The sequence below is a fragment of the Sylvia atricapilla genome, chromosome 1 (assembly GCF_009819655.1).
Source record: "Sylvia atricapilla isolate bSylAtr1 chromosome 1, bSylAtr1.pri, whole genome shotgun sequence".
NCBI classification, from domain to species: Eukaryota; Metazoa; Chordata; class Aves; order Passeriformes; family Sylviidae; genus Sylvia; species Sylvia atricapilla.
This window is the reverse complement of record NC_089140.1, coordinates 673484-700365: the sequence shown is the minus strand read 5'-3', so window position 1 is coordinate 700365 and position 26882 is coordinate 673484. Positions and strand designations below refer to the sequence as shown.

Sequence of the window (26882 nt, the reverse complement as noted above, 5' to 3'; positions counted from 1 at the left end):
CTGGAATTGTCTGAGCCCTGCAGTGAGCCTGGATGGCCCATGGACAGCAGATACCCCTGCAGGGAGGATGGCTCCTGGAAAGGATAAAGAAAACACCTCCCCAAGGGGTTTTAGCAGCTGGCAATAGGATACAGACTTTTGGTTACATCTGGCGTTGCAACCCAAGACACACTCACTGAAAATGAAGGTTGTAAAGTCACAAGCCCTTTTTTCCCTGCTTTGTTTTAATGGCTAAACCCCAGACACTCAGGAGCTGTTTCAGCAAAGTGCTCTTCAGGATTTCAGCTCTGGGGTTATTATATTACTATTGGGTTATTAAGGGATCACCAGCAGGAATTCGTGGGAGCAGAAGCAGAAGGCCAAAGGAAATCATTTCCCTGTGTTTACTCTCTTACACCTTGTCAGAAAGTTCTATTAAATACAGAATTCATGGTCTTGTGAAGCAGAACTAACATTTGATGCAGATCTATCTGAACTGCTGAGAACAGTCCAAGTGTGGTAGGAGTTGAAATTTAGGAGAGGAGACATTAAGGCTGGTGATTAACCGAGGTTTTATTATTTCCTTAGCTCCACATGGATCCATGATGGGACCTGAACAACCTTTCCTGGGCTCTCTGTATTCCCCTGCAGAAGCTCTGGACCCATCAGCCTTCATTGGCCTGGAGTCAGGCACAGAATTCCTGTCAGGAAAAGCAGGTGAGAAACAAATGTTTTCTCCTCCTGCCTGGGTTTGGAGGGTTTGCAGCTGGAAAATGCCAGTCCACGAGCCCTAAAGAATCTTGGTGGGGAGTTGATACATAAAATGAGTCCAGATTGGAAAGTTTCCTCTTGGCCTGGGCAGCTGTTGGTTCAGGGGGGATGTTCTGCTGGGAGGGTGGCACAGGGTGCCCAGAGCAGCTGTGGCTGCCCCTGGATCCCTGGCAGTGCCCAAGGCCAGGCTGGATGGAGCTTGGATCACCCTGGGACAGTGGGACATGTCCCTGCCCATGAGACCAGCTTTAAGGCCCCTTCCAGCCCAAAGCAATCTGGGATTCTGCATCAGGAGATCACAGGATGGTTGAGGCTGGAAGTTTCCCAATCCCCTGCTTAGGCAGGGCTGCCCAGAAGAGCTGAGGGAAGAAACTCCTCTTTTGGCTCCTGGGGTCAGTGCTGGGTGTCACTCTTGTCTGATGGGAGCTTTCACTCCCAATAATCATGGAAGAACAGTTAGAGGGAATTGAAAAGTTCCCAGAGGATGAACTGGGCACCCAGACTTCCCCCGGTGGGGTCAGGGCTGGGCTCAGTGTGTTTGTTCCCCACAGCACCTGAAGAATACTGGATGGGAGCTCAGCAGGACATGAAGGGACCAGATACCTCATTCTTTGTTGAGCCACCAGGTAAAGAGCAGTTTGGAGCTGAGCTGCAGGAGGTGTTGGTAGAGAGCTCCTGGGCAGCAGGAGCAGCTCCTGTCCTTGTCTGCCTCCTCAAGGGACACGAGGCTGGGACCAAGGGACAGCACTGTTCCTGCTGCTCACATCAGTTCAGACTGGAAATGCATCTTTGAGGGGTGGGAATGGCTTTAAACTGAAAGAGGGCAGGGTTAGATGGGATTTTGGGAAGGGATTCCTGGCTGGGAGGGTGGGCAGCCCTGGCACAGGGTGTCCAGAGAAGCTGTGGCTGCTCCTGGATCCCTGGCAGTGCCCAAGGAAAAGTTGGACAGGGCTTGGAGCAGCCTGGGATGGTGGAAGGTGTCCCTGCCATGGCAGGGGTGGGATTGAGTGGTCCTTAAGGTCCCTTCCCACCCAGATCTGTCTGGGATTTTACAGTTACCTTTAAATCCTGGTCACAGTTAAATCTTTGAAGCTCCACAGGGACATCATCCCACTGGGAATTTGTGTGCATTACAGAACTTGTCCCATAATGGGATCTTTATTTCTATGAAGAAGCTGAGAATGGTTTCACCCTGGTCATGGGTAGGAAATGTTTCTGGAGCTGGAGCTGGGAGGGTTTGTAACTCAACACTCCCCAACTTCACCACTTCTCCTGGCATTCAAGAGTTTCCCTGGGTGCTGCACAAATTTATTTTCCTGAGAGTGGGCAACAAAAGCAGATTTTCTCCGAGCTGATGGGGCTGCTGAGGGGCAGCTCCCTCCCTGGGGTGGCTGAGGCACCCCTCGGGGTGTCCCCAGTGCCAGCAGCTCCAGGGAGGAGCCGTGTGCCCAGGGGCTGATGCCAGCTGCTGTTGTCCCCAGTGCCCCCTGCAGCCACAGAAGCCATAAGGACCAGGCTGCCCGAGAGCCCCACGGCAGCAGCAGCGCCTGGGAACGTCCCTGCTGCAGCCTCAGCCTTCCCAGGGGAGGCTGCAGCCACCGAGGGACCAAAGGGACCTGCCCCAGGTAAGCTCCTGCAGCCTCAGGGCTGGGGCAGGCTTTGGGCTGCGAGCTGCAGAGGTGGGAAAACGTGGAATTGTCTCTCCTGGGGGAAACGCGGCGAGGTGGGAACAGATCACAGAGTCACAGAATCATAGAACCACAGAATCACAGAACCACAGAATCACAGCATCAGAATCACACAGAATTACAGAATCACACAGAATCACAGCGTCAGAATCACAGCATCACAGAATCATAGAATCACAGCATCACAGAATCATAGAACCACAGAATCATAGAACCACAGAATCACAGCATCACAGAATCATAGAACCACAGAATCACAGAATCATAGGACCACAGAATCACAGCATCATAGAACCACAGAACCACAGAATCATAGAACCACAGAATCACAGCATCACAGAATCATAGAACCACAGAATCATAGAACCACAGAATCACAGCATCACAGAATCATAGAACCACAGAATCATAGAACCACAGAATCACAGCATCACAGAATCATAGAACCACAGAATCACAGAATCACAGAATCATAGAACCACAGAATCACAGCATCAGAATCACAGCATCACAGAATCAGAGAATCACAGCATCACAGAATCAGAGAATCACAGCATCACAGAATCACACAGAATCACAGGATCACAGCATCAGAATCACAGAATCAGAATCACAGAACCAGAATCACAGCATCACAGCATCAGAATCACAGAATCGGAATCACATAACCACAGAATCATAGCATCAGAATCACACAGAATCAGAGAATCACAGAATCACCAGGTTGGAAGAGACCTCCAAGATCATCAAGTGCAACCCAGCCCCAACACCTGAACTAATCCATGGCACCAAGTGCCACATCCAGTCTTGTTTTAAACACATTCAGGGATGGTGACTCTACCAGGCAGACCATTCCAGAACGTTATTATTCTTTCTATGAAAAACTTGTCCCTAATATCCAGCCTAAATTTCTCCTGGTGCAGCTGAAACTGTGTCCTTTTGTTCTGTCAGTTGCTACCTGGAGAAAGAGCTCAACCCACACCTGAGCACAGCCACCTTTCAGGGAGTTGGAGAGAGTGACAAGATCACCCCTGAGTTTCCTTTTCTCCAGACTAAACAACCCCAGGTTCCTCAGCCCTTACTCACAGGGTTTGTGTTCCAGCCCCTCACCAGCCCCGTGGCCTCCTCTGGATGGGCTCAAGGGTCCCAATGTCCATCCTAAACTGAGATCCCAGAGCTGGACACAGCACTCAGTGTCCATCCTAAACTGAGATCCCAGAGCTGGACACAGCACTCAGTGTCCATCCTGAACTGAGATCCCAGAGCTGGACACAGCACTCAGTGTCCATCCCAAACTGAGATCCCAAACTGGACACAGCACTCAGTGTCCATCCCAAACTGGACACAGCACTCAGTGTCCATCCTAAACTGAGACACCCAGAGCTGGACACAGCACTCAGTGTCCATCCTAAACTGGACACAGCACTCAGTGTCCATCCCAAACTGGACACAGCACTCAGTGTCCATCCCAAACTGAGGGCCAGAACAGATCCTGCTGTGCCTGCAGCTCTGGGGACACCTGAGGGAGAAGCAGCAGATCTGCTCACTTGTGTCCCAGTCCAGGAGCTGATTCCATGGTCCTTTGCTGTCTCCAGATGTTGGCTCCAGGAAGATCCCAAGGCTGTGGGCAGGGCACAGAGTGAGGGAATGGCTGAGGTTGGAAAAGGCCTCAGAGGTCACCTGGTCCAGCCCTTCCCCAGCACTGACCCATGGCCCCAAGTGTCAGATCTGTTCACAAGTACCTTTAAACCTGTCCTTTTAAAAGATTCTCTTAAAAAAAAAACATTTTAACATACTTACACACAGACTCATAGTGCCAGTTGTTGTCCAGTTTCCTAATACTTTATCCCACTTTTCCATAATTCTCCAAGGAACATCCATATTACTTTTAATATCTATTTATTGACAGTCTTACTCATGTGTAAAATCACAATCTTTACGTTTTCTTTTGAAGAAGATCATATCACTTAAAAAACCCACACCAAAGTCAACCCCAAATGAGGGCTGGTGCATGATGGATCCTTTTGGTTTGGTTCACCAAAAGATTTGTTTTATCTAAATGGATCCTTAAGTACCATTTTAAAAGGGACTTTTTCCATTTTTCTATTTCTTTCTGACTTCAGTTTAAGTATCTAATTTAGATTTAATACATTTTCCGTTGGTTGGGGAAGGATATTTTTAGATGTGGCTGAAAAAAATCAGTAGAAATCTTATTTTTTGGTCATCAGCAATAGATGGGAGATGTTCAGGGCACTGAGCTGCAAGACACAGAGGGTGGGCAGAGCTTGGGGCTGTTGAGATGAGGAGCTGCAGAAGAGCTCCAGTGCTTCTGGCACTGATCATTTGGAAAAACTTGCCTCTGGACAGCTGAGACATTAAACAAAAACTGACTGAAAAACCTCCTTTAAGGGGATTTTAGGCAAATAGGAGCTTAAATGCAGAGGTTTGATTGTGCTGTGAAGTGACAAATGTTGGTTTGCAGCTACCAGCTCAGCGGTAGGAGATACTGTGTAAGAAAAATGAACGAGGCCAGTTGGAAGGAATAGAGGGACTTTGGGATTCGTGGGAGGATTTTGTGTCAGGAGTGCCAAAGCTCCTGTTTGAGCACCAACCAACCCCCCACCACCAGCACAAACCAGGTTCAGAATGAAGTGTGCAGCTTTGGAGTGGGTCAGGGCTTCTGCTCTTGGAAAACCTGCTGGGCTTACAGAGGTGATGCCCCCTTTTCTGTGTCCTGCAGTAGAGAGGACAACAGCATTGCAGAGAGGCTGTGGTGCCCCATCCCTGCAGGTGTCCCTGCCCAGGACAAGGCAGTGGAGCTGGATCTGGGACATCTTCAAGGTGCCTCCAGCCCAAACCCTGCTGGGGCTCAGCAGAGCCACCTCTTGCTGTCATTCCTGTCTGGGCTCTGCTGGAATGTGCTCCTGGCAGAGGATCCAGCAGCTCTTGCCCTTGGCCAGCCGTGTGGCATCAGGGAGGTTTGGAACAGCAACAATCCACCCTGGGCTGCTGCTGGGAGCAGATGGCAGCCCCAGTGCAGGCAGGAGGGCAGGCAGGGCACGAGGGGCTGCGGCAGGAAAAGCTCTTGGATAAAGACTGGAATAAGTGGGGTGCCCTGCTGCCAGGGGGAGGAGGTGGTGCTGGGAGACCCAGGCAGTGAGCCCTGTGTGTCCCCCAGCTCACAGCAGCAGGTCAGGTGTTGCAGGGCTTTGTCCCTGACGTGTGGTGTCCGTGCTCCTGGGCAGGTGCAGCCTCTGTTCCCGCCGCCGACGCCGCGACCCTTCCCGCAGAGAAGGCTGGGGCTGTCCCTGCTGGGGCCACCAAACCTGCCCCAGCCCCAGGGCCTGCAGCAGCCAGCCCTTCCCAGGCCACTGACGTGGGCTTTTCTCCTGCACCTGAAGCCACCCCTCCCAAAGGTGTCAATGACGTGTCCACCCTGGGGACAGAGCTCGGCTTCGCCACGCCAGCGGAGGCTGGATCCCACCAGAACATGGATTTGGGATTTGCCCCAGCAGCAGATACAGAATCCCACCAGAACATGGATTTGGGATTTGCCCCAGCAGCAGGTACAGAATCCCACCAGAACGTGGATTTGGGATTTGCCCCAGCAGCAGGTACAGAATCCCACCAGAACCTGGATTTGGGATTTGCCCCAGCAGCAGGTGTGGAGTCCCACCAGAACATGGATTTGGGATTTGCCCCAGCAGCAGGTGTGGAGTCCCACCAGAACATGGATTTGGGATTTGCTCCAGCAGCAGGTACAGAATCCCACCAGAACATGGATTTGGGATTTGCCCCAGCAGCAGGTGTGGAGTCCCACCAGAACATGGATTTGGGATTTGCCCCAGCAGCAGGTACAGAATCCCACCAGAACATGGATTTGGGATTTGCCCCAGCACCGGATGCAGAACCTCACCCTGCCTTGGATTTGGGATTTGCTGCAGCAGCAGATAACAAAGCTCAGCACGTTCTGGGCTCTGAGTTTGGCCCAGCAGCAGATGCAGAGTTTGCTCCAGCAGCAGAAGTCAACCAGCAGCGTGCCCTGGATTCTGGGGTTGCTCCTGCAGCTCCTGTCCCTGCCGTGGATGCCGGGAACGTGTCCGTGGAGGCTCAGCCTGGCCCTGCAGCTGCCCCCAGGATTGCTGTGTCTGGGGAGCTGCTGACACCTGAGCAGCAAGACAAGTCTCCTGCAGGTGAGTGGGCTCAAATCCCAGCACCCCAGCCAGGGATAATTCAGGTTGGAAAAGGCCTCGGAGGTTGTGGAGCCCGGCGTTGGGTTGGCTTTGGGGGAAGCACCTTGGGGAGAGCTCAGGACACACAGAAAATGCTTCATGGGGGTTCTTCACTTGTAAAACATAAACCCAGAGGGTTTTAATGATGATTTAATTTGCACTGGGCACTCTGAGCAGTGCTGAGTGCTCCAAGGACAGCCATGGAGAGGTTGGCTCAGCCCTGCTGGTGCCTGGTGAGGGTCAGCACCACCCTCAGCTCCCACCAAAACCTCCCAGATCCTGTGGGACACAGAGATGACAGACACAGGTTCCTGAAAACCATTTCTGAAGAGACTCAAAGGCTCAGTTGATCATTTTGGGAGCTTGCCTTGGGATGGCTGGAGGTGTTGAAGTGCTGGGAAAGGTGTGTTTGGTGCAGGTTTTGCTGTGCTGAGTGGATTTCTCCAGGGACACCATCCCTCTGGAGAGAAAACTGCTCTCCAAAACTGTACTTATATATTGAAATGCATCAAATAGTCCTGGGCAGAGGCAGCATATGTGAATTGGTTGTGGATGGGGTTGGAATGAGATTTTTTTTTCTTATCTTCTAATACTTTTTATGGTTTTTTAAATGTTTTTAATGGGGCTATTGTTTCGGTTTTTTCGGTTTTTGTTCGGTTTGGGTTTTTCATTTGGGATTTTTTTTTTTTTTTTTTGGATTTTTTAAAGGTTTATAATTTTTTAATCTTTAATGATGAGGCTAAATTTCAAGAGAGAAGTTTTAACCAAAAAACCCCACTAGAATGTAGTGACTGAGAGGCCCAGGTGGGTGAATAAAGGAGGAAGTGCAAGACAATGCAGGGAGGTAAAAATCCTAAAAATCAGGTTTTGAAAGCAAGGAAACCCTTCAGTTCCTTGGAGAAGATTAAAAAAATCAGACAAGGGAGTGATTTTTATCTTATTTAATCTGATCTACATTTAAAAAACAGGATTTTTTTCCCTCTGTCCATTCCACTTGCAGAAACGACAGCAAAGGTGGAAGCGGAATCCAAATCCCCAGAAGTTTGTGAGGATCTCTCAGAGAAGCTGAAGGACAGGAAACCCCCCACAAGCCCCTTGGATGAGCACATTCCTGGCAAAACCAACCACCACTGGGAGCCAGCAGGTGAGAAATGTGCTTTGAGTGTGTGCTGCCATCCACAGAACTTGTCCTTCTCTTCCTCGGGCACAGTTGTTGTACCAGTGTCTGCCATCGTTTTTCCTTTCCATTTAAAATGGAAATAAAGTTAATGACAGGGAGAACTGCTCTGCCGTGTAATTAGGCCTTACAGATTCCAAGTGGCTGTAATTAGGCAGAGTGAGGAATGTTGTGGTGGCTCTGGGGATGTATTGTAAGGTGTGGGTGAATACAAGATGATCAGCCTTAGCCAGGGACTCTCCGGGCTGATAATGGAGTTCTTTCTGGATCTGAATTCCCAGTGGGAAGCTGGGACAGTCTGAATTGGCTTGATGACAAAGAGGAAAAACCCAAACAAAGCCTCACCCTGTGCTTAAGCCCTGAAACAGCCCCTGCTTCTTGTCCTACCCTCACCTTGGCATGTGCAAAATATCAAAGGGCTGCTGAAATGGGAGTGTGAGGAGATGAACCGACCGTGTCTCATAAACTTTATTCCTGTTAAACACCAAATTAACCCCTTTGCAAGGGCTGGGGGTTTGGCTGCAGGCTGCCTCTGCTCCTGAGACCTGAAGCTTTCTCTTCTTGTCTTTCGTGTTGCAGCTGAAGCAAAAGAAGCATTAGAAAATAAAGAGCTTCCAGAAAAATCTGCTCCTGCTGAGAATGGTGAGGCACAAAAGGAGGAGCACAACCACGTCCAACACACAGAGCCTCAGGAAGGGAAAACCCTGCAGGAGCCCACAGGTAGGATATAAATCATAATGTAAAAGAATAACTCCCATTTCCTCGTGGAAACCTCCTCTGGGAACTCTTCACCTTGTGCTGCTGGCTGTGGGCAAGCAGAAATGTCTTGGTGTGCCTCTCAGTGTTCTGGTGCTGGGCTCAGCCTCCCCTCCAAGGCTCTGTTCCCTCCGTGTTCCAGCTGCAAGCCCAAATCTGGGTGCTCTGGGTGCTTTATCCCTGGGGCTGGCTCACAGCTCTGCTGGAGGATTGCAGAGCTCCTCACCTCCGGGCCATCAGCACTGGCTTGGGTTTTGCTATGGAAAGGGATCATTAATTCTTAGGAGGATGTTCCCAGGGAGGATCTCCTTCCCGATGGAGCTGTGTGCCAAAGGAAGGTGTGATTTCCTCCTGCTCCACTGGCACAGCCCACACAGGAGCTGGTGCTGCTCACCCTTGGTGTGGAGGAGCATTTGTGGGCTGAGTGACAAAGGCTGCTCCTCTCCTCAGACCCAGCTGAGGGATCCCCAGGGACACAGCAGGTGACCTTGGGGACAGAGGCTCTGCCTCCCACTGCTTCCACCCTGGCTGCTGGGCAAACCTGGCTCTGCTGCCCCCATCTCTCTTCCCATCTTCCCACTAAACTTCTGTTTTCCCACTCTGGAAGGGTGCCAGCTAGAGAGATAAAAAAAGCCTCTCTCTGATCTTGTCTCGCTGAGACAAAATGGATCCTTAATGCATTTTTAAAAAGCAATGGCATGTCCTTACGAGAACTGGTGGGGTAAGAGCCTGTGTCAGGCTTGTGTTTAAACAGCCCTGATGGAAGGATTTGGGGTGGATTTCACAGGTGTCGGGGTCAATACCTACCCCAGCCCTCCCAGGGTGGCTCTGGTGTGGTTCCAGTGCTGGGAAATCCTGCACATCTCTGCCTCTATGGCCTGTTGGAGAGGGCTGCAGGCACCTAGAGAATACTTTGATTATTTCTTGGCTGGAGCAAATGGCGGCCTTGATGTTTGAGCAGGCTTCCTGTATTCCAGGTCTTCCCACTGCACAAGTCAGGCAAGCTCCCAAATCCAGGGACCGTGGGTTTGGCAGAGCAAAAGCTGCCCCAGTGCCTCTCACAGATGTGCCAGAGGAGCATCCTGTAGGTGTCCCACAGCAGAAGAGTCCTGAGCCCAGAGCAGATCCCTGTTCCACAGTGGAGCTTGGCTGTGGTGCTGGAGCATCCCCTCGCTTTAGGGTTCCTCACCAAAAGGCCACCAGTGTCCCCACAGAGCCTGTGGAGAGCTGCAGAGATCCCCCCCAGGAAAACTGGGATGTGGAAGGTGCCCTCGTGAAGAAAAAGAAGAAGAAGCCCAAACAAAGGAGGAGCCAGCTGCCAAGAGGGCTGGAGTTCTGGGAGGAGAATGGAGCAGGCTCCAGGGCTGCCAGGAATGCTCCCTTTGGGCCAGGAGGGCAGAATCCAGACGTGTGTCCTGGAACACCCTCGGGCAGCAGAGCTCTGGATGTGCCCAAGGATGCTAAAAGAACAACTGGGAGTCATGCCCTGGAGGAGCAAAAGGCCTTGCCAGGACAGCAGCCCCCCAAATCCCCTGTGCTGGATGCCAAACCCAGGGGGGGAATGAAAACAGAGGGAAGGAGAGATGGCAGCCGTGTGCTGGAACCTAAAGGCAAGAGCCAGGAGGTTCCCTTGGAGCAGGGGGGTGAGGCTAAAGTGCAGGAATGTGCCACAGCAAAGGGACCCAGCAAGGCCATGGAGAGAGATTCCCCCAATCCAAACGACAAGAGGGAGGACAAGGAATCCAAAAGTGCTGATCTGATGGTCAGCCTGAGCCAAGCAGAAACTCCCTTCCAGACCAAACCTTTGGAATTGCCCCTTTCCCAGAAAAACGAGGAGCCTCAAAGCCCATCTCCAGGGCAGGCAGCACCCAGTGACTCTGTCCATCAGCCTCCTCTGGAAACAGCAGCCAAGGAAAACGGGGAGAAAAGCCAAGGGGCTGAGAAGGAACCCCCCAAACAGCCTCACCTGCAGGACAAGCTCCCTACAGAGCCAAGGGCAGCTGGAGAAAGGAACAGAGGGTCACAGGGAGGACTGAGGAGCCCAGTGGATGCTCCTGGAGCTCCTGTCCCAGCCTCAGTGTCCCCAAGGCCGGGGGAGGTTCTGACCGTGCAGCACGGAAGGGCTGAGGCTGCTCCTGATGCCCCCAGAGAGCCCAGCCCTGGGCAGGCAGGGGCCAGGGGGCTGCCAGCACATCCCCCAGCCCCAGGGACAGGATCCACTCCTCCCCAGCAGCAGCCAGGGAGAGATCCCACTCTGCCCCAGGGGCTGGACAGGCCCAGGAGAAAGCGCAGCGAGGGGAAAGGCAAAAGGATGAAGAGCAGCTGGGAGCAGGTGGTGCTCTCAGAGGATGGGGACAAAGGCACTGATGGAGGGAGCACACGTGAGGCTGGGAAGGAAGGAGTTTCTCCTGAAAATGGCCAGGCTGTTCCTGCCAGGGCACAGCCACAGGCCTGTCCTGCAGACAAGCCCAAAAAAAGAGGCAGCGATGGAAGGAACAGAAAAGGGGAAAGGAGCTTTTCCCAGCAGCCTTTCCTGGGGGATAAGATGGATGCAGAGAGCTTTCCTCAGGTAGCTGATAAGGTGAAGGAGGGCAGGGATAAGGGCAGAGAGGGAGGCTGTGTCCCTGCTGGGGGCTTGCAGGAAAATGCAGCCAAAATGCAAAAGCCAATGGAGCTGGAGGCAGAGAACCAGAAAGGAAACACTGGGAAAGGTGAAGCAGCTGGTTTAGGAGCTTTGCTGCTGGAGAAGAGCAGAGAGGAGGCCCCAAGTCCTGGCCTGGCTGCCACCATCAGCCCCCCAGAAGAGGTGGAGGTGGCTGGGAAGGGCAGAGCTGGGCTCAGCTGGGATGTGCCAGGAGCAGAGCAAGGCAGGAAGAGGAGCAGTGATGGGAGGAGGAAAGAGCCTGAGAAGAGCCCCTGTGGGCAGGCTGCTCTCCTGGCTGCTGGGGGGGAAGGCAGGCAGGGGCAGGGGGCTGCAGGCAGGAAGGAAATGAGCTGGGATGAGGAGAAGGGCTCTGGTTTGCAGAGAGAGAGGCTGCCACAGGAGCTGGGGAAACCCGAAATGAAGAGAGGCGCTGGGAGCTTCTGTGAGCAGCCAAATCTTTCAGGCCAGAAAACAGAGACTTCAGAGCCAGGAATAGGCAGTGCTGAGGAAACTTGGCCTGTGAATAAAGGGAAGGAAGCAGATAAATCCCAACTTCTCCCAGAGCACGGGGCGGGGATGCACAGTCCCAACAGGGAGCTGGGGATGGACAAGCCCAGGAGTAAAAGCAGAGATGGCAAAGGCAAAAAAGCTGAGCAGAGCCCTGCAGTGGGATGTGTTCAACAAACTCAGTGTGAGGAGGGCAGAGAGAATTCCAGGGCTCCAGGGGCACTGCTGCCTGATGCTGCCGAGGTCCAGGCTCCTGCTTTGTCTCTGGAGCCAGGGAAATCACACACTGGTGGTGAAGAGAAGCACAAAAAGGGGGAGCCTGAGCCACAGCAGCCTATTCTGCTGGAGCACAAAGCAGGAGCAGCAATGTCCCCTCCTCCTGGCCCAGAGATCAGGGACAAACCCTGCAGAAGGAATAAAAATCCTGTTCCAGAGCATCCAGCAGTGTCAGATCCCAGCCAGGCCCCAGTCACTGAGAGATCTAAAAAGAGGGGTTATGATGGAAGCAGTAAAAAGGCTAAAAATGCCTCCAGGCAGCCTGTTCCTCTGGAGGCAAAACCAGACAGGAGTGAAGCACAGCTTCCCCTGGGATCTGGGCTGGAAGACACAGATTTGGTGGATGAGAACAGAAACATTAAAAACTTGCCCACTGGCCCTCTAAGACTTTGGAATAATAAAGGAAGTGACTTGAAATCCTTGTGTCAGAGCACAGCAAGTGGCCCTGGTGATGGGGGTGATGCTCCCTGTGGCCTCCCAAAGCAGAGAGAGGGGGCTGCAGGGACTGAGGACCTTCCTCCTCCTCCTCCTCCTCCTCCTGTGGGAGCTGTGGCAGAGAAAAGCAGCAGAGAGCCTGGAGCTGGTGCCAAGGAGATGCAGAGCCAGAAATGTGGTGAGCAGCCCATCCTGGGACACAGAGAACCTGGAGGAGAGGCTTCACAGAAGGATGGCAGAAGCAGAGAGGCTGCTGCTGCCCAGGATGGCCAGCCCCAGGACAGAAATCACCTTTCCCCCGTGCCAAAGGTGGATGATAAAGAACTAAAACCCGCCGAGGGAAAGCACAACGCTGCCAAGGCTCCCTCAGAGCTTCCTCACGAGGCTGCACATCCCAAACACAGAGCTGGAGCTGCCAAGGGGACAGGGGCACCAGAGGCCACCGTGTCCTGTGCAGAGAAGGGCACAGGGAGCATGTCCCCAGCCCCTGCAGGGACCCCTGGCAGCACAGGGAGCATGTCCCCAGCCCCTGCAGGGACACCTGGGAGCACAGGGAGCATGTCCCCAGCCTTGTGCCAGGCTGTGCCAGCAGCTGCCATGGACAGGAAAGCTGGAGGGACTGAGCAGAGCTCACCCCAGCACCAGGGCACTGAGGCTGAGGCTGCTGCCCTGCATGGCACAGCTGCCCCAAGTACCCCAAAACAGCCCAAAGAGGACAGAAAAGGTCCCTGGCAGCCTCCAGAGGAGGCACCTGCTGCTGCTGAGGCTCTCCTGGAGGATGCTCCTCATGGAGGGGACCTTCTCCTGAAGGATGTTCCAGTGTCGAAGGCTGAGGTGGGTAAAGACAAGACCAAAGAAAAGGATTCTCAAGACAAAAGCAAAGAAAAGGATTCACAAGGCACAGCTAAAGAAAGAGAAAGTCCAGATAAAGAAAAGAAACGGCAAGGAACGACTAAAGAAAAGGAATCTCAAGATGTAACCAAAGGGAAGGGATCTCGAGAAGTAACTAAAGAAAAGGAATCTCAGGAAATAACTAAAGAAAAGGAATCTCAGGAAATAACTACAGAAAAGGAATCTCAGGAAATAACTAAAGGAAAGGAATCTCAAGAAGTAACTAAAGAAAAGGAATCTCAGGAAATAACTAAAGAAAAGGAGTCTCAGGAAATAACTACAGAAAAGAAATCCCAAGAAGTTACTAAAGAAAAGGAGTCTCAGGACACAAGTAAAGAAGACGACTCTCAAGCAATAACTAAAGGAAAGGAATCTCAGGACACACCTAAAGAAAAGGAACTTCAGGACATACCCAAAGAGACAGAATCTCAGGACACGGGTAAAGAAAAGGAATCCCAAGAAGTAACTAAAGAAAAGGAGTCTCAGGACACAAGTAAAGAAGACTCTCAAGCAATAACTAAAGGAAAGGAATCTCAGGACACGGGTAAAGAAAAGGAATCCCACCAAGTAACTAAAGAAAAGGAATCTTTAGCCCCAGCTAAAGCAACAGAAGAAGAACGTGAGCAGAAGGCAGTGAAAGAGGCAAAGAAGGAGAGAGTGAAGGCAGCAGAGCAGCTCAAGGGCTACATGAGACCCACCAAGGCCCGTGGGGTGGCAGCCCTGGTGGCCAGGCCAGCCCCCAGAGCTGTCCCCCGGCAGCTGACCAGAGGTGTGTGTGTGTCTGTGTGTGTGCCCAGGGTGTCCCTGCCCTGGCATGAGCCATGTGGGCATCCCAGCCTGGCATGAGGGGTGTTTGCTGCTCTCAGGGGCTGCTGGGGCTGCTTGCCTGGCTCACAGTGCTGATTCCCAACCTTTGGAGCTCTGTGTTGGGCTTTGATCCGTTCAGGTGGAGTCTTGGGCTAAAAGTGGCACTTGTGGGTGTTTGTCACCTGAGGCTGGCAGCTGGGAGTGGTGTGCCAGGGGCAGGGAATGCTCTGAGTCCCTGTGGTTTGCAGGGTTTATCCCACCTCCTCCTCCTCCTCCTGCAGTTGGTTTGGCTTAAGCCTCCTTGAGCCACTTCATCCACAAAATGCGTCTCCTTCTAGAATCCAAACCTTGTCCAAAGCAGCTCCAACGAAACAATGCTGGGGCTGATGTAATTTTGGGGACTTTATCCCTCTTAGGAGACTCTGGATGGGCTGGGCAGCACACCCTGGCTGTTCTCCAGGGAACAAGGGCCCTGTGCTCATAGGAAATGAGCTGGAACTGATCCCACAGAACTGGATCCAGTTCTTGGAAATTTTGAAATACGGAGCGAAACAAAATTCCAAATCTTCTTGTGCTCTTCTAAATCATCCTGAGGAAGAGTTGGCATCTCTGTGAACCCCACTGTGCTGAGATGGGCTGGGAAGTTTTATCCCTGCCCTCGGGTGCTCTCCAGTTTTGCCTTGTCATCAGGCATGAACTTTTGCTGCTGTTCCTGCGGAGTTTCTTGCTGCCAGTTTGCATGATGCAGCCACTAACTCACCAGACCCCGAGCTCCAGTGTGCCTTAACATGCTGCTCAGGTTTTTGGAGAGGTTTTTGTAATTTTAATGAGTGTTGCATAACCTGAAGTAGTTCTATTTTAGTGGAAGTGGTGTTCTCTGCATGAACTTGTGCCTGCAGAAGTGATGCTCTTTGGTGCATGATGCAACAAAACAAAGGGAAAGCTGAAGGCAGCATCTTTTTTACAAAACCAACATTTCTTCAAGGCCTTTCCATTGTCTGCCAGGAGTTGTTTTTTTCAAAGAAAAGCTCCTCCAGAATATCTTGCACAGGTAACCAGGCACAGACTGGAGGAGTCCTGGCTCAGAGTAGCGCTGCAGCCTGTTGTGAGTAAGTTGGCACAAACTTTGCAGCTGGAAGTTGTCCTGATGTGAGTTTTACTCAGGCCTTTGACAACCTTCCATTGGTTTCCCCCTTTGTGCACTTTGCAGAGTCAACAGTTGGTTTGGTGGGGTTTTTAGGAGCTCAGGAGGCCCAGCTCCAATTCCCCCTGAGGGTGCTGGGCACTGCCCAGGCTCCCCGGGGAAGGAGTCACACTGGCACATTCCCAAGAGCTCCAGGAGCCTTTGGACACACTCAGGGATGCCCAGGGTGGGATTGTTGGGGTGTCTGTGCAGAGCCAGGAGCTGGATCAGCGATCCTTGTGGGTGTCTCCCAGCTCAGGAGCTTGCACAGTTCCAGGGCTGAGCCTCTTTTGGAGCGTTCCCACAGCAGCTGAAGGTGTTTTGCCATCCCAGGATCCTTAAGGTTGGAGTCCTGTTCTCAATCCCCACTTGTCCCCAGCCCAGAGCTCTGAGTGCCACCTCCAGGAGCTCCTGGGACACTCCAGGGGATCCAAACCTCCCTGCAGCCCATTCCCAGGAGTGCAGCCACATCACTGAGGCTTTTATCTCCATTTCCCTCGGTGCCTGGACCTTCATGGAGCAGCTTTTGAGGAGCTGCAGAGCCCCAGGCAAAGGGCAGGAGCAGGATTGAGACATCAGTCCCAGCCCAGAGCTGAGCCCAGAGCCCCGGGAAGGGAAGGGAAAGGTGTGCACATCCCTCAGCAGGGTGACTGTGCTTGTCTACTGACTGACAATCAGGGAATTGTTCAGCTTGGCAAAAAGTCCAGCCTTTCACCCCAGCACTGCCAGGGCCAGTGCTGCATTCCCCAGTGCCACAGGCATTCCCAGGGCTGGCTGGTGCCTTGGGAAGGCTGAGCTGGGACAGACACAGAGCTGGAGAATAAAGTAGGTGTTTATTGAAAGGCCTTTAGGATCCATCTGGGCAGGACAGAGCCTGGCCAGGGCTACACCCAAAATGGGCACAAAATGGTCACAAAATGGGCACAAAATCACCCAAAATGGGCACAAAATGGACACAAAATGGTCACAAAATGGAAACAAAATGCATGACTGGTCACCAGGTCTCACACTTGTATAAGTTTTGGTCTATTTGCATCTTGGGGTTGAATTGTCCAATTACATCTTTTAGTTGTAAGGTCCCATCCTTCTTGTTCCTCCCTCCAGCCCACCCTGGTTTGTGCTGTTGGGTTGAAAGTTTTCCTTGGTGTGCAGCAGGAGAAGGATTTGTTTTGTGTCCCTGCTGTGTGCAGAGCTGAGTGACACTGACTGTGAGCTCAGAGCTGAGCCCTGGGCACCACAGAACATGGAATACAGGGAAATAAAACTTCAGGCATCGTGGTGGTTGCAGCACTTCCCTGGGCAGAGCTGCAGGGCTGCAGGAGATCACTGTGGAGGTCCAGATGTCCCCTGGACTGTGTGTCCCCTCCTTGTGCCTGTTTGTGCTCCTGTTCTGTAGCAGTGGGATGCTCAGGGGGTTTGTATCTTCAGCTGTTGCCACACCTTGGCCAACACCTCACCTGTGGCAGGGCCACCTCCCACTGTCCCAGGGTGATCCAACCTGGCCTTGGACATTCCAGGGATCCAGGGACAGCCACAGCTGCTCTGGGAATTCCAGCCCAGGCAGGAATTCCTGCCCAATATCCCAATATCTAAATCTACTTCTTTCACCTCAAAGCCATTCCCTGTGTCCTGTCCCTCCAGCCCTTGTCCCCAGTCCCTTTTCCATCTTTCTGATTTCTCTCCCCTGGTGGGCAGGCAGGGCAAAGAAACAAGATTTACTCCCAGACTGAGGCCCTTTGGAGACCCTCCTGCTAAAGCTGAGTGATGAAATCTCTTTAGCCAGGCTCCCGTGTCCTACACTGTCTGTTCCAGGATAACAGGATGCTTCCCTGAAAACATCAGCTCCTGTCTGTGCTGCTAAAATAGGTCCCAGTGCTGTGATCCAGCTCTCTTGGGAGTCATGGCAACTGTGATGCTGCAGATTCCTCTCTCTGACGGAAGCTGGATCCAGCTCCTGTAAATTAGGCCTTGCACACTTCTGTAATTTTATTTTTTTTTCTTCTATTTTTGACTGTGCAGCTTAAGGAACATTGGCTATAAGGCTGATGGTGCACTTCTTGAATTTAATCCCTTATCCCTCTTCTGGGTTTATTTCAGCTTCTCATTGTTGTCGTTGCCATTGGAGGAAGTGCCCCAGAGCCTCCTGGAAAATTATTTTATACCTTTTAATGTCGGGAGGCAGCTGAGCTGATAACAGAAACAGGAGGGGCATTATCAGCCTTTACAATGTGACAGAACCTTTGTGCTGCCTCTCGTAGGAATTAAAGCTCAATTTGGGCCTGAGAGATGACAGTGAGGGTCCTAAATTCTGTGCTTGGCTGGGAGCTGGGGAATGGTGAAGGGGGGAAATGATGGGAAGTTTTCCCTGGGCCAGGGTTGGGCTCTTGGGTTCTGATCTGCTGCTGTCATCTCCCTTCCCTCTGCTCCTCAAGCTCTTATTTCAAAGGCAGACTTGCCAAAGATATTATTTTTTTCCCTTCAATCTGTCCTTGAAGAATAGTCGATTTAAAAAAAAAAAAAAAAAAAAAAAAAAGAAATTAATTTGTTCCAGTGTTTGGGGGCTGTATCCTCTTACGGATTTTGATTTGCATAAGCTGTTCAGCCCAGGGCCAGCTCAGATCCCTGGTGTTCCAGAGCCCAGTGCTCATTGCACAACCACCCTGTGGTGCAGACAGTCTGCTCCTGAATTGCTGCCCCAAATGGGGGCTGCTGGAGTGCTCCTCTCCTCCCCGGAGCCCCCCTTCCCTCCCATCCATCCCCATCCCTGTGGCTGCCTCCTGTCCCCAGCCCATGCCAGCCTCTGGTGCTGCCCATTGCCACAGTCCCCCTGTGGGATGCAGGGCAGATTTCCCAACAGTTTGTGTGCAAATCGAACACACTGAAAGGCAAGAGATGCCCATCCCTGTCTAATTACAGGATTTGCTTTGCTTTTGCAGCCACGGCGAAGCTCTCCCTGTAAATATTTTCTTTCCCTGCCTGGTTTCCATTGTTTTAAGTGGGTCTAGTAACCTCTCAGTCATATCATGTTTGTGGTTCTCCTGGGGGAGCCCAGACTGTAATTGGGTTTGTCTGACAGGAGTTCATCAGCTCATTAACGTCGTGTTAATCAGGGCAGGGGCTGCAGGATGTGTGAGTGCAGCCAGTGGTCCTGAGATCGTCAGCACAAATGCAGTGGTGGTGCAGGAGCTGCTAAGAACAGAGGTGCTCTAATAATGCTTTAGAAATGCTCAGTGTCATCATAGTGCAGCCTGCTCGTTAATTAAGGGCCTGTTAATTATCCCAGTGGGGTGTGTGAGGGAACTGAACCCCACACGGTGTCAGCAGCCCGTTCTGGGTCAGTGTTACACAGATTGATGAGGGCACCTTGGCCCTGAGCTGCTCTCCCTGCCCTTGGCCCTGGTGTGAGTTTGGTTCAGCTTCACCAGAAGGTTTTTGGAGGTGTTGCTTCTGTCCCTGGCTAAAACTGAGCTGAGCTGAGCTGAGCTGAGCTGAGCTGAGCTGAGCTGCCTTGCAGGATGTTTTCCCAGAGGTGCAGCTCTGCAGTGCTGGGTGCTCAGGGGCCTCTGATCCAACAGGATCCAACAGGATCACAGAATCCCTGAATGGTTTGGGTTGGAAGGAGCTTCAAACCTCATCCAGTGTCACCCCCTGCCATGGCAGGGACACCTCCCACTGTCCCAGGGACACCTCCCACTGTCCCAGGGCTCCAAGCCCCAGTGTCCATCCTGGCCTTGGGCACTGCCAGGGATCCAGGGGCAGCCACAGCTGCTCTGGGCACCCTGTGCCAGCCCTGCCCACCCTCCCAGGCAGGAATTCCTTCCCAAAATCCCATCTAAATCCACCCTCCCTGTCCTGTCCCACCCCACAGCTCTGTGTTTTTCCGAGGTTGCCCAAACCAGCTGGATCCCAGTGCAGATGCCCCTGTTTTTCCCCAGTTTTTTCCTGCCCAGTTCTGGTTGCTCTCCAGCTGGATGCAGCCGTGCCCAGCTCTCCCTTGGAGCTGGCACCCACCAGCCTTGGCCAGCCTTCCTGGGCTTGATTTCCTTCCTTTATTTTATATTCCTGCTCATCCCTGACACTTGGATTTTCAAGAAAAGCTGGGAGCGAAACAAATCCACTTGTGGCTGCAGATTGTGCCAGGCTGAGGCTGCTGAGCACATTTTCTCAGTGATGCTGCTGAACATTCTGGGGAAATCTGAATTCCAAGCCTCTTTCCCTGGCTGATGTTGCCAGTCTGTGGCTTGTACATCATTCAGTGAACTTTGTGTTGCCTCTTCTCGGTTTCCACTATGAAATACTCCCACAGTAAGCAAATATTGAGTTGGAAACACTCTGAGTGTGTTTGATTTCTGGTTTTGGCTGATCTCTGATTTTTGATGTGAATTCTAAAGCAGGGTTTGATCTGTAAATGACCCGTCCTGTAAAACCTGAGGCTGTGTTTAAGGTTGGTACAACTCCACACCTTTGCAATGTTAAGCTTATAAAGAAAGGTTCTGGTGGTCAGAATCCTAAATATTCCACTTTGATCCTTCAGCCTGGTTTCTTGTGGGAAGAAGTGAAGTGTGAGTGGAGCAGGGGCTGTGTAAATCCCACTTTCCTGGACACACAGAGCGTGTCCTCGTGGCTTTGATTGCTGTTCCTGGTAATAACTCTTAATTAGAGACCACACCAACAACGCTGGCACCGAGGAGCTCATCATCCTGGAAAGTGATGTTGCCTTAGAAACCAGTGCAAGAGGCTGCACAGAAACGATTGTGTTAGATTAAAGCAAAAAAAAAAAAAAACAAACCCAACCAAAAAAAAACCCAGAGCATTAGCAGGGATAAGTAATAGCTTGGGGAGTGAAGCAAAAATAGAAGCACTAGGCTGATTCATCTGCTGAGGCTGGGAGGATGCAGATTGGGTACCAGAGCTGACGTGGGATGTAGTGATCTCCGCCTGCTCCGGGGACTGGCACAGCCCAGATCCACCTGGAAGAGCCCAGGGAGGGCACAGGCATCCCTGGGGGATGGCTGCCCGTGGAAAAGGATCAGTGAAAGCATCCCAGTGAATGTGAGTGGCTGAAGAGGTGGTTTGTGCTGGGACAGACTGTGCTGGGTGTGCTCAGCGTCCCAGACAGGCTGATTGCTGTCAGCTCTACCTGCAAGGGCAGGGTTTAATGGGGATAAAAGGATGTGAAAATAAAGCCTTCCTCCTGGAGGCCAGGCTGCTCTCACCTCGGGGAGCTCCAGGCAGCGGGGAGAAGCTCCACACGCAGAAGCTGCACCAGGGTCTGATTTACAGCATCTTGTCATGATGGCACTGCTCCTGCCTGACATCGAAGGTGCTGGAGAGCCCAGAGGAGTGGGAAACCTCAGTTTTGGTGCTTGAAGAGTAGGAAACCTTCCTCTATGTTGAACTGAGGGTACAAGCAGTGAGTGGTTGGGCCCCCCCTTCCAACCCTTCCCGTGACACCCTCCCTTACTTGAGTCACCTCTCAAAATCTGCCCAACTCTGTATTCTGAACATCTTTCCACCCATTCTGCCTCGTCTTCATTGGCCAGTTTGCCTTTTAATTCTTTAGAGAATTTAAGGTTTATGAGAATGTAAAGGAACAAAGCTCTGGTGGGAGAGCTGCTGGTCACAGCCGTCCCTTGCTGGAAGTGTTGCACAACCACCGTGGCACAGCTTCAGAGGCAGAATATTCATAAATGGAAATGAAAAGAAATGGACTGGGTAGAAGACAGAGGCCAGGGCACTGGAACTGGAGAGGAGTCTGGGAGCAGTTTGCTGTGGGCAGCAGGAAGCTGTTGGAAAGCTCTCAGTGTATGAACTCTGCATTACCTCCATTAATGTCCTGAGAGATTAAACACTGGATGACTTTGGAGATTTTTCATGGCTAAGCATTCTCCTGCTTCTGAGCATCCTAAAGTATTGACTGTGGCTCATTTCCTGCATTAGAAAATATGATTTAATAAAGCAGCAGTGGGGGCTGTTACTGGCTGTGCACTGACATGGAGTCAGGCTTTTCTTTCCTGTGATGCAAATCCCTTCCATGATCCTGGGCTCTGAAGTTCCAGCCCCGAAATCAAAGAAGGTTTTCTTCTCTGTTAGAAATGGTAGATGTTTGCTTTTTTAAAAAGAAAAAAAAGTCAAATAAAAAGCCTCTAGGTGGTTTCAGAGAGCTTTACAGGGCTGCCCTCACTCCTGGGGAAGTGCTTTGAGAGATCTCTGATGGATTGAGATTTCCTGTAAAAAACCCTTGGTTTGGGACTGAGTGAGCAATGGAGGAATAACAGGAATTACTCAGGATTAGAGGAACTCAGGGCCTGCCAGATTGGGGAGCACAGTCAGTACTTTCAGAGTGAGCAAGTGCTTGCAAACATTAGTCCTACACCAGAGAGGAGGGAGAGCACACGAGCCGTGAGCCGAGAGCCCGTTTCCCACAGCAAGACACCTCGGAATATTTTAAAGCAGAGGAAAATCGTTGAGGCTCCTTGAGAAGTGAAGGTTGTGGGTGGAACTATTCTGGTTAATTAGAGGCTGTCAGGAAGGATTCATATAACTTACAGTTCCTTAGTCATTGTTTTTAAATATAGCAGTGCCTTAAATCCCAAGCTTAAATACAAGCAGATAAATGTGTGGATTGTAGCATTTCTCACAGCAGGTTCAATTCAGGGGGCGTAGTGGAACTTGCAGGCTCTGGGTATAAAAATACATTTCTCTCAGTTCAGCTGGAGCAGGGGAGGCCTTTTCCATGAGCTCTGAGGACATTTTCTGCAGAGGGGAGTGTGGCCTTATCCGGGAGGGTTGCTGTGTGGTGACCCTGGTTCAGAGAGCAAAATCTGCCTCGGTCAAGGATTAAGCTGCACCAGACACTTAAGAACCAAAGCTGAATCTGCAGTTTGGTGCTAATGCAGCCTCTGAGCAGGCCAGTTTAAGCAGGGTGTCCAAATCAAGACTCCCAGTGAAGGAGCCCTGTGGAGGTGCTGGAGCAGAGGTGGCTGAGGAGAGCACATCAGAGGTGTTGAGGCTGGCTTGGGATGGAGCAACACAAAAGTGTGCAGTGCTGGTGTGAATGAAGCGTGGCAGAAAAAATCCACCTGCAACCAGGACAACAAGCAATGAAGTTCACATTTTTATCAATTGGGGCACGTGTCTGGCAGATTCTGTGGGCTCCAAGAGGCAGCTGTTACAAAACACAGATATGCGGCGTCTTTGAATTGGCTAAAGATATCGTAAGATATGTTCGTGTTAAAAAATATATGTAATTAAAATGAGTCTTGCTGTATTTGAGACTCCAGGACCTTTCCAATCACATCCCATCCCCTCCTTTTCAGCTTTGTCCTCTTGCTTACGGGAGCGATGGGGTCTGTGAATTGTGAAATCCTCATTACAGCAGGACTTGTGATCACTGTTGACTCCCAAAGAATATATTAAAATGCACAGAAAACAAAGCCCTTGTGCTGAAAGAGCCCATTCTGCACTGTGCCTTTGGGGCTGGGCCGGGGGGGGCCGTGCTTTGGTTTTGTTGGCAGGGGGGGAATCTCTGACCGTGGCTCCTGCGCGTTCTTGGAGCGGCTCATCGGCAGGAATGGATGCTGATAAAAGCATCGATCGCGGCAGAGTTGGGCAGAGCGAAAGGAGAGGCTGAAATCCCCTCCCAAACTCGTCGGGACCCCCCAAAGGACGCTGACAGAACAACCCTTCCCCTGAGCCGATTAAACTCAGCCCGGCGCCGGGCTCTCTCCTTCCCCGAGCGCATTCCTGAGGATTCTCCACAAAAGGATGCGACCTGCCGCTTTCTTTTGAACCAGCGGCTGGCTGCGGCGAGTGGAGACGCCGGCGCAGGGGGTGGAGAGGACGAGGTTTGTCACCAACACCGGGGGCACACGGCGTGTCGTCACGGCAGCCAGCCCGGCGCGCCGCAGCAGCAGCAGCCCGGCGATGTCCCTGTCCGAGCAGCAGCCGGCCCCGCTGGCTGAGTACAGCCCTCTGGGCAAGGGCAAGAGCCCCGAGAGCTTCCCCACGCCTTTCCGCCGCATGGAGTCCCCCAAAGATTTCGGCAAAACCGAGTTCGAGTGGCAGAGGACGGAGGGGAAGCTGAACGAGATCGGCTTGAGCGTCAACTCGGGGGGACCGATGAAGGACGGGCTGGTGAAGAACGCCGGGTTCACGGATGAGGATAAGCTCTGCTTCTTCGAGGGGAAACTAGACAAAGAGCTAAAAATAGCTCAGAAAGACAAAAGAGAGATCGAGGTGCCGGGGAAGAAATACCAGGCGGCCGCGGGTCACCTTGAGAGCTGGTCCTTGATTTCGGAAACGTTTCCTAATGCAGAAGGCGGCTTGGGGAACCCGAAAGCCACCGATTTCCGCGCGGGACGGGCGGCGGCCGAAAAACCCGCTCCTGGGCTGGGCAAAAATGAAGCCATCACCGACCAAGAGAAAGCCGTGGGTAAGGCTGGGCTGGAGAGCAAAAGCCAGGCAGAGGCGAAGCTGCCCCACGTATCGGTGTCGGAGAGCGAGCCCGGCAAATACGTGAAGGAGCAGGAAATCAGCGTCTGGAACCCCAATTTCCACCCTGTCCTGCCCAACGACTCGGGCTCTAAAGAAGCCGCCCCGAAAAAGGATGGAGCCCCCGGCTACTGTGTCCTGGGGGTGGCTAAGGACAGCTCGGGGCAGAGCGGGCTGCCTTCCCCCAAAGCAGCCCCTCCGACCACCACGGTGGAGCTGGCCCACGACGAGTCCAGGAGCAGCGACCTGAGCGAGAGCCCCGAGCTGGAGGAGGAGGAGATGGAGGAGCAGCTGGCCTCTGAGGGCAGTTCGCTGGCCAGGGCTGCCCACCAGAGGAAGGCGATGAGGCGTGCGATGTCAGAGTGCTCTCACTTGTCGGTGCCCCTAACCCTTAACCTGGCCGATAAATACCCTGAGCCGGTGCTTAGAGAAGACGTCGCCACTGGGCTGCTCTCTCCTAACAGCAGCCTGACCCAGCCCCGCAGCCCCACGGCCGCCAAGCCCAGCGGGCCCATGAAGAGGTCGCTGACGGTGGCGGAGGAGCAGGTGGCGGTCCCCGCCGCCCCACCGAGCCCCGGCGCGCAGCCCCCGGCCCCGCCGGAGGGACCGGCCGCCAAGAAACGAGACGAGTGGAACGGCAACAAAGAGCTGGGCAGCCCGAGTTCATTCCACAGCAAGCTGGAGCAGATCCCCGAGCTCGGCGGCCACGACAGAGAGCGGCAGGAGGCGGCGGCCAAGAGGGACGAGAGGAACGGCGCCGATGGAGCGCCCAAAGGCAAAGGCGCCGAGCCGGAGCCCGGCAAAACGGCTCCTTCGGAAAGGAAAGAAATCGAGGTCAGCAATGTGCAGGGCTCTCCGGCTCCCAAGCAAGGAGATTTAGCACGTGATGGTATGTGACTGGTTTTTACCTGCCCGGGAAGCGACTCCGGTGGCTTGGGGAGGCGAGGGCAGGGCGCACCTGGGGAGCGGCGGTGGGAACAAAGGCTGGGCTTTGGACACGGATATAAAAGGGGAAATTCATTGCCTCCCTGGCTGCGTTAATAGCATCTGCCGCAGCAGCGGCTGTCAGTGGCTTCTCGGGATCCTAAACTTGAGCAATGGGTTTTCAAATCCCTGTCAGGTGTCCCCTGGGTACCCTGCTGCCACAGCTCCCCCGAGCACAGGCACCCCTGATCACGAGCATTGTGAGAGCAGGGGGATGGCAAAGTTAAAACCTTTCAGCCCCTGCCAAAAGAATCTGCGGGTCGTGCTTTTCCCCTAAGCTCCTGGCACCTTTGGCTGTTCCCGTTGGAGGGGACCACGAGAGTGATGGGTGGGATGGTTTAGGGAGTTAAGCTCTCGCCGGTGCTGAAATTCAAAGCGGAATTTCCCTGTCGCTTTGTGGAAGCTCTTTCCCAAAGCCCCCGTTTGAATGGAGCCGTTCCCATTGCAAGGGTCAATAGCGGCTCGTTGTATTCTGCGGGGGTTTGTTGTTTCAGTAGTGCTGTGGTGCATGAGGTCACTCTTCCCGGATTTAAAATCTGTGAGGAGAGGAGTTAATCTTTGTTCTCCCGCCTGGAACAACATCTCAGTGTCCCCTTTGCCAGCCCCAGCCAGCAATAAACCTGCTTTTTGCCCAGATTTTGGATGCGCCGCCGGTGTTTGTGCTTTGTCTGCCGCCCGCATTAACGAGAGCAGAGAAAATGTGTCAGGGGATAAAGACAAAAGATTGGCAAGAGAATTTTTTTGCATCCTTTCGTAGCCAGCTGGTCTGTCAGACCCTCGGAGGACTGGTGTAAAATGGAAACTGTCACGTTGTGGAGGGAGGAGAGGCTAAAACCCGGGTGTGCAGAGGGGTGAGCTGCTCAGGAGGAACCCCGAAAACTCTTGGGGTGAGCTGAGCCCCGTGAGCGGGGCAGGGCAGTCCCCTGTGCTCACACAGCCCTGGGTTTGCTCCTCTGGCTTTGTGGTGTGTGAGTGACACCCCATGGTCACTGAGCAGCTCTCACTGCCCTGGCTCTGGGCATCGCCCTCCAGCCAGAGCTCCTCATCACTGCTGGGCCTAATTAGAGTTCTGCTCTCTCTAATTATTTCTCTAAGATGCTTCGGTTTCCAGTCTCATGTTTGGGGAGCTGTGGAGCAAGGTTTGGGACACTTTTCACTACCCCAGGTTGCTCCAGTGCCCCTCCAGCCTGGCCTTGGACATTTCCAGGGGTGGGGTGTTGAGGATGGGGAGATATTTCCCTTCCCATCCTCTCAGTGTCCCCTGGGTTGGCTCGAGGGACAGATTTTAAGGAGCTCGGGTGACTGAAGTGGTGACCGTGGTGGTGGCAGCACCTCAGGAGGTGTCCTGTGGTGGTCACAGGGACACCTGGGGGTGTTCCCTTGGGCTCAGGGCAGACCCTCGTGCTCCACAGTCACCTGGGCTGGATTTCATCCCTACACGTTAAAGGGTCATCACTTGGCTCGGGGACTGAAAGGTGGCAGCAGGAACGAGATGCTGGCAGCAAATGTGGAGCAGGAGAAACCCCCAAATTACGTATTTGTGCACACCTCTCATGTCACAGGGTTCTCAGGGTGAAGGGGTTTGCCATCACCTTTCCTGTCACAGATTTTTGGAGGTTTGCTGACACCTTTGATGTCCCAGGCTTTTTGGGGTTTGATGACACCTTTCCTGTCACCAGTTTTAGGGTTTTGCTGATACTTTTCACATCCCAGTTTTTTTGGGGGGTGGTGGGATTTGCTGACACCTGCCCTGACACCAAGGTTTAACTACAGGACCAATCAGAGACAAAGTTCATATTTTGGGCAGCTGGGACCCCCAGTTTGGCTTGGCTGCTGAATTCTGTCCAGCTGAAGGGGAAGCTGTGTGAAAGCACAGCTCTGTGAGATCTTTCAATCAGACAAACATTTAAAGCCTCATCTGAAGTGGATTGACATGTTTTCCCCACAGGGGCTGAGCATCAGTGATGGAAAGGTCACTGAGATGGGAGTGCTCCCAGTGTTCTGGCTGGCTGGTGTTTTGCAGATGGTTTATTCAGATTCATGCTTGTCTTTAGCATTT

General features: G+C 52.6%; 1 protein-coding gene across 5 annotated transcripts in view; it reads left to right on the top strand.

Moving 5' to 3' along the window:
• Nucleotides 1–26882, top strand: part of MAP4 (microtubule associated protein 4) — a 151083-nt gene that overhangs the window by 89743 nt on the left and 34458 nt on the right. For all 5 annotated transcript variants that reach the window (XM_066313195.1, XM_066313220.1, XM_066313212.1 and 2 more), the window contains exons 7-12: nt 568–696; nt 1302–1376; nt 2232–2375; nt 5684–6631; nt 7671–7814; nt 8427–8567. In XM_066313195.1, the coding sequence (XP_066169292.1) occupies nt 568–696; nt 1302–1376; nt 2232–2375; nt 5684–6631; nt 7671–7814; nt 8427–8567 (1581 nt within the window). The remainder of the gene's footprint in view (nt 1–567; nt 697–1301; nt 1377–2231; nt 2376–5683; nt 6632–7670; nt 7815–8426; nt 8568–26882) is intronic.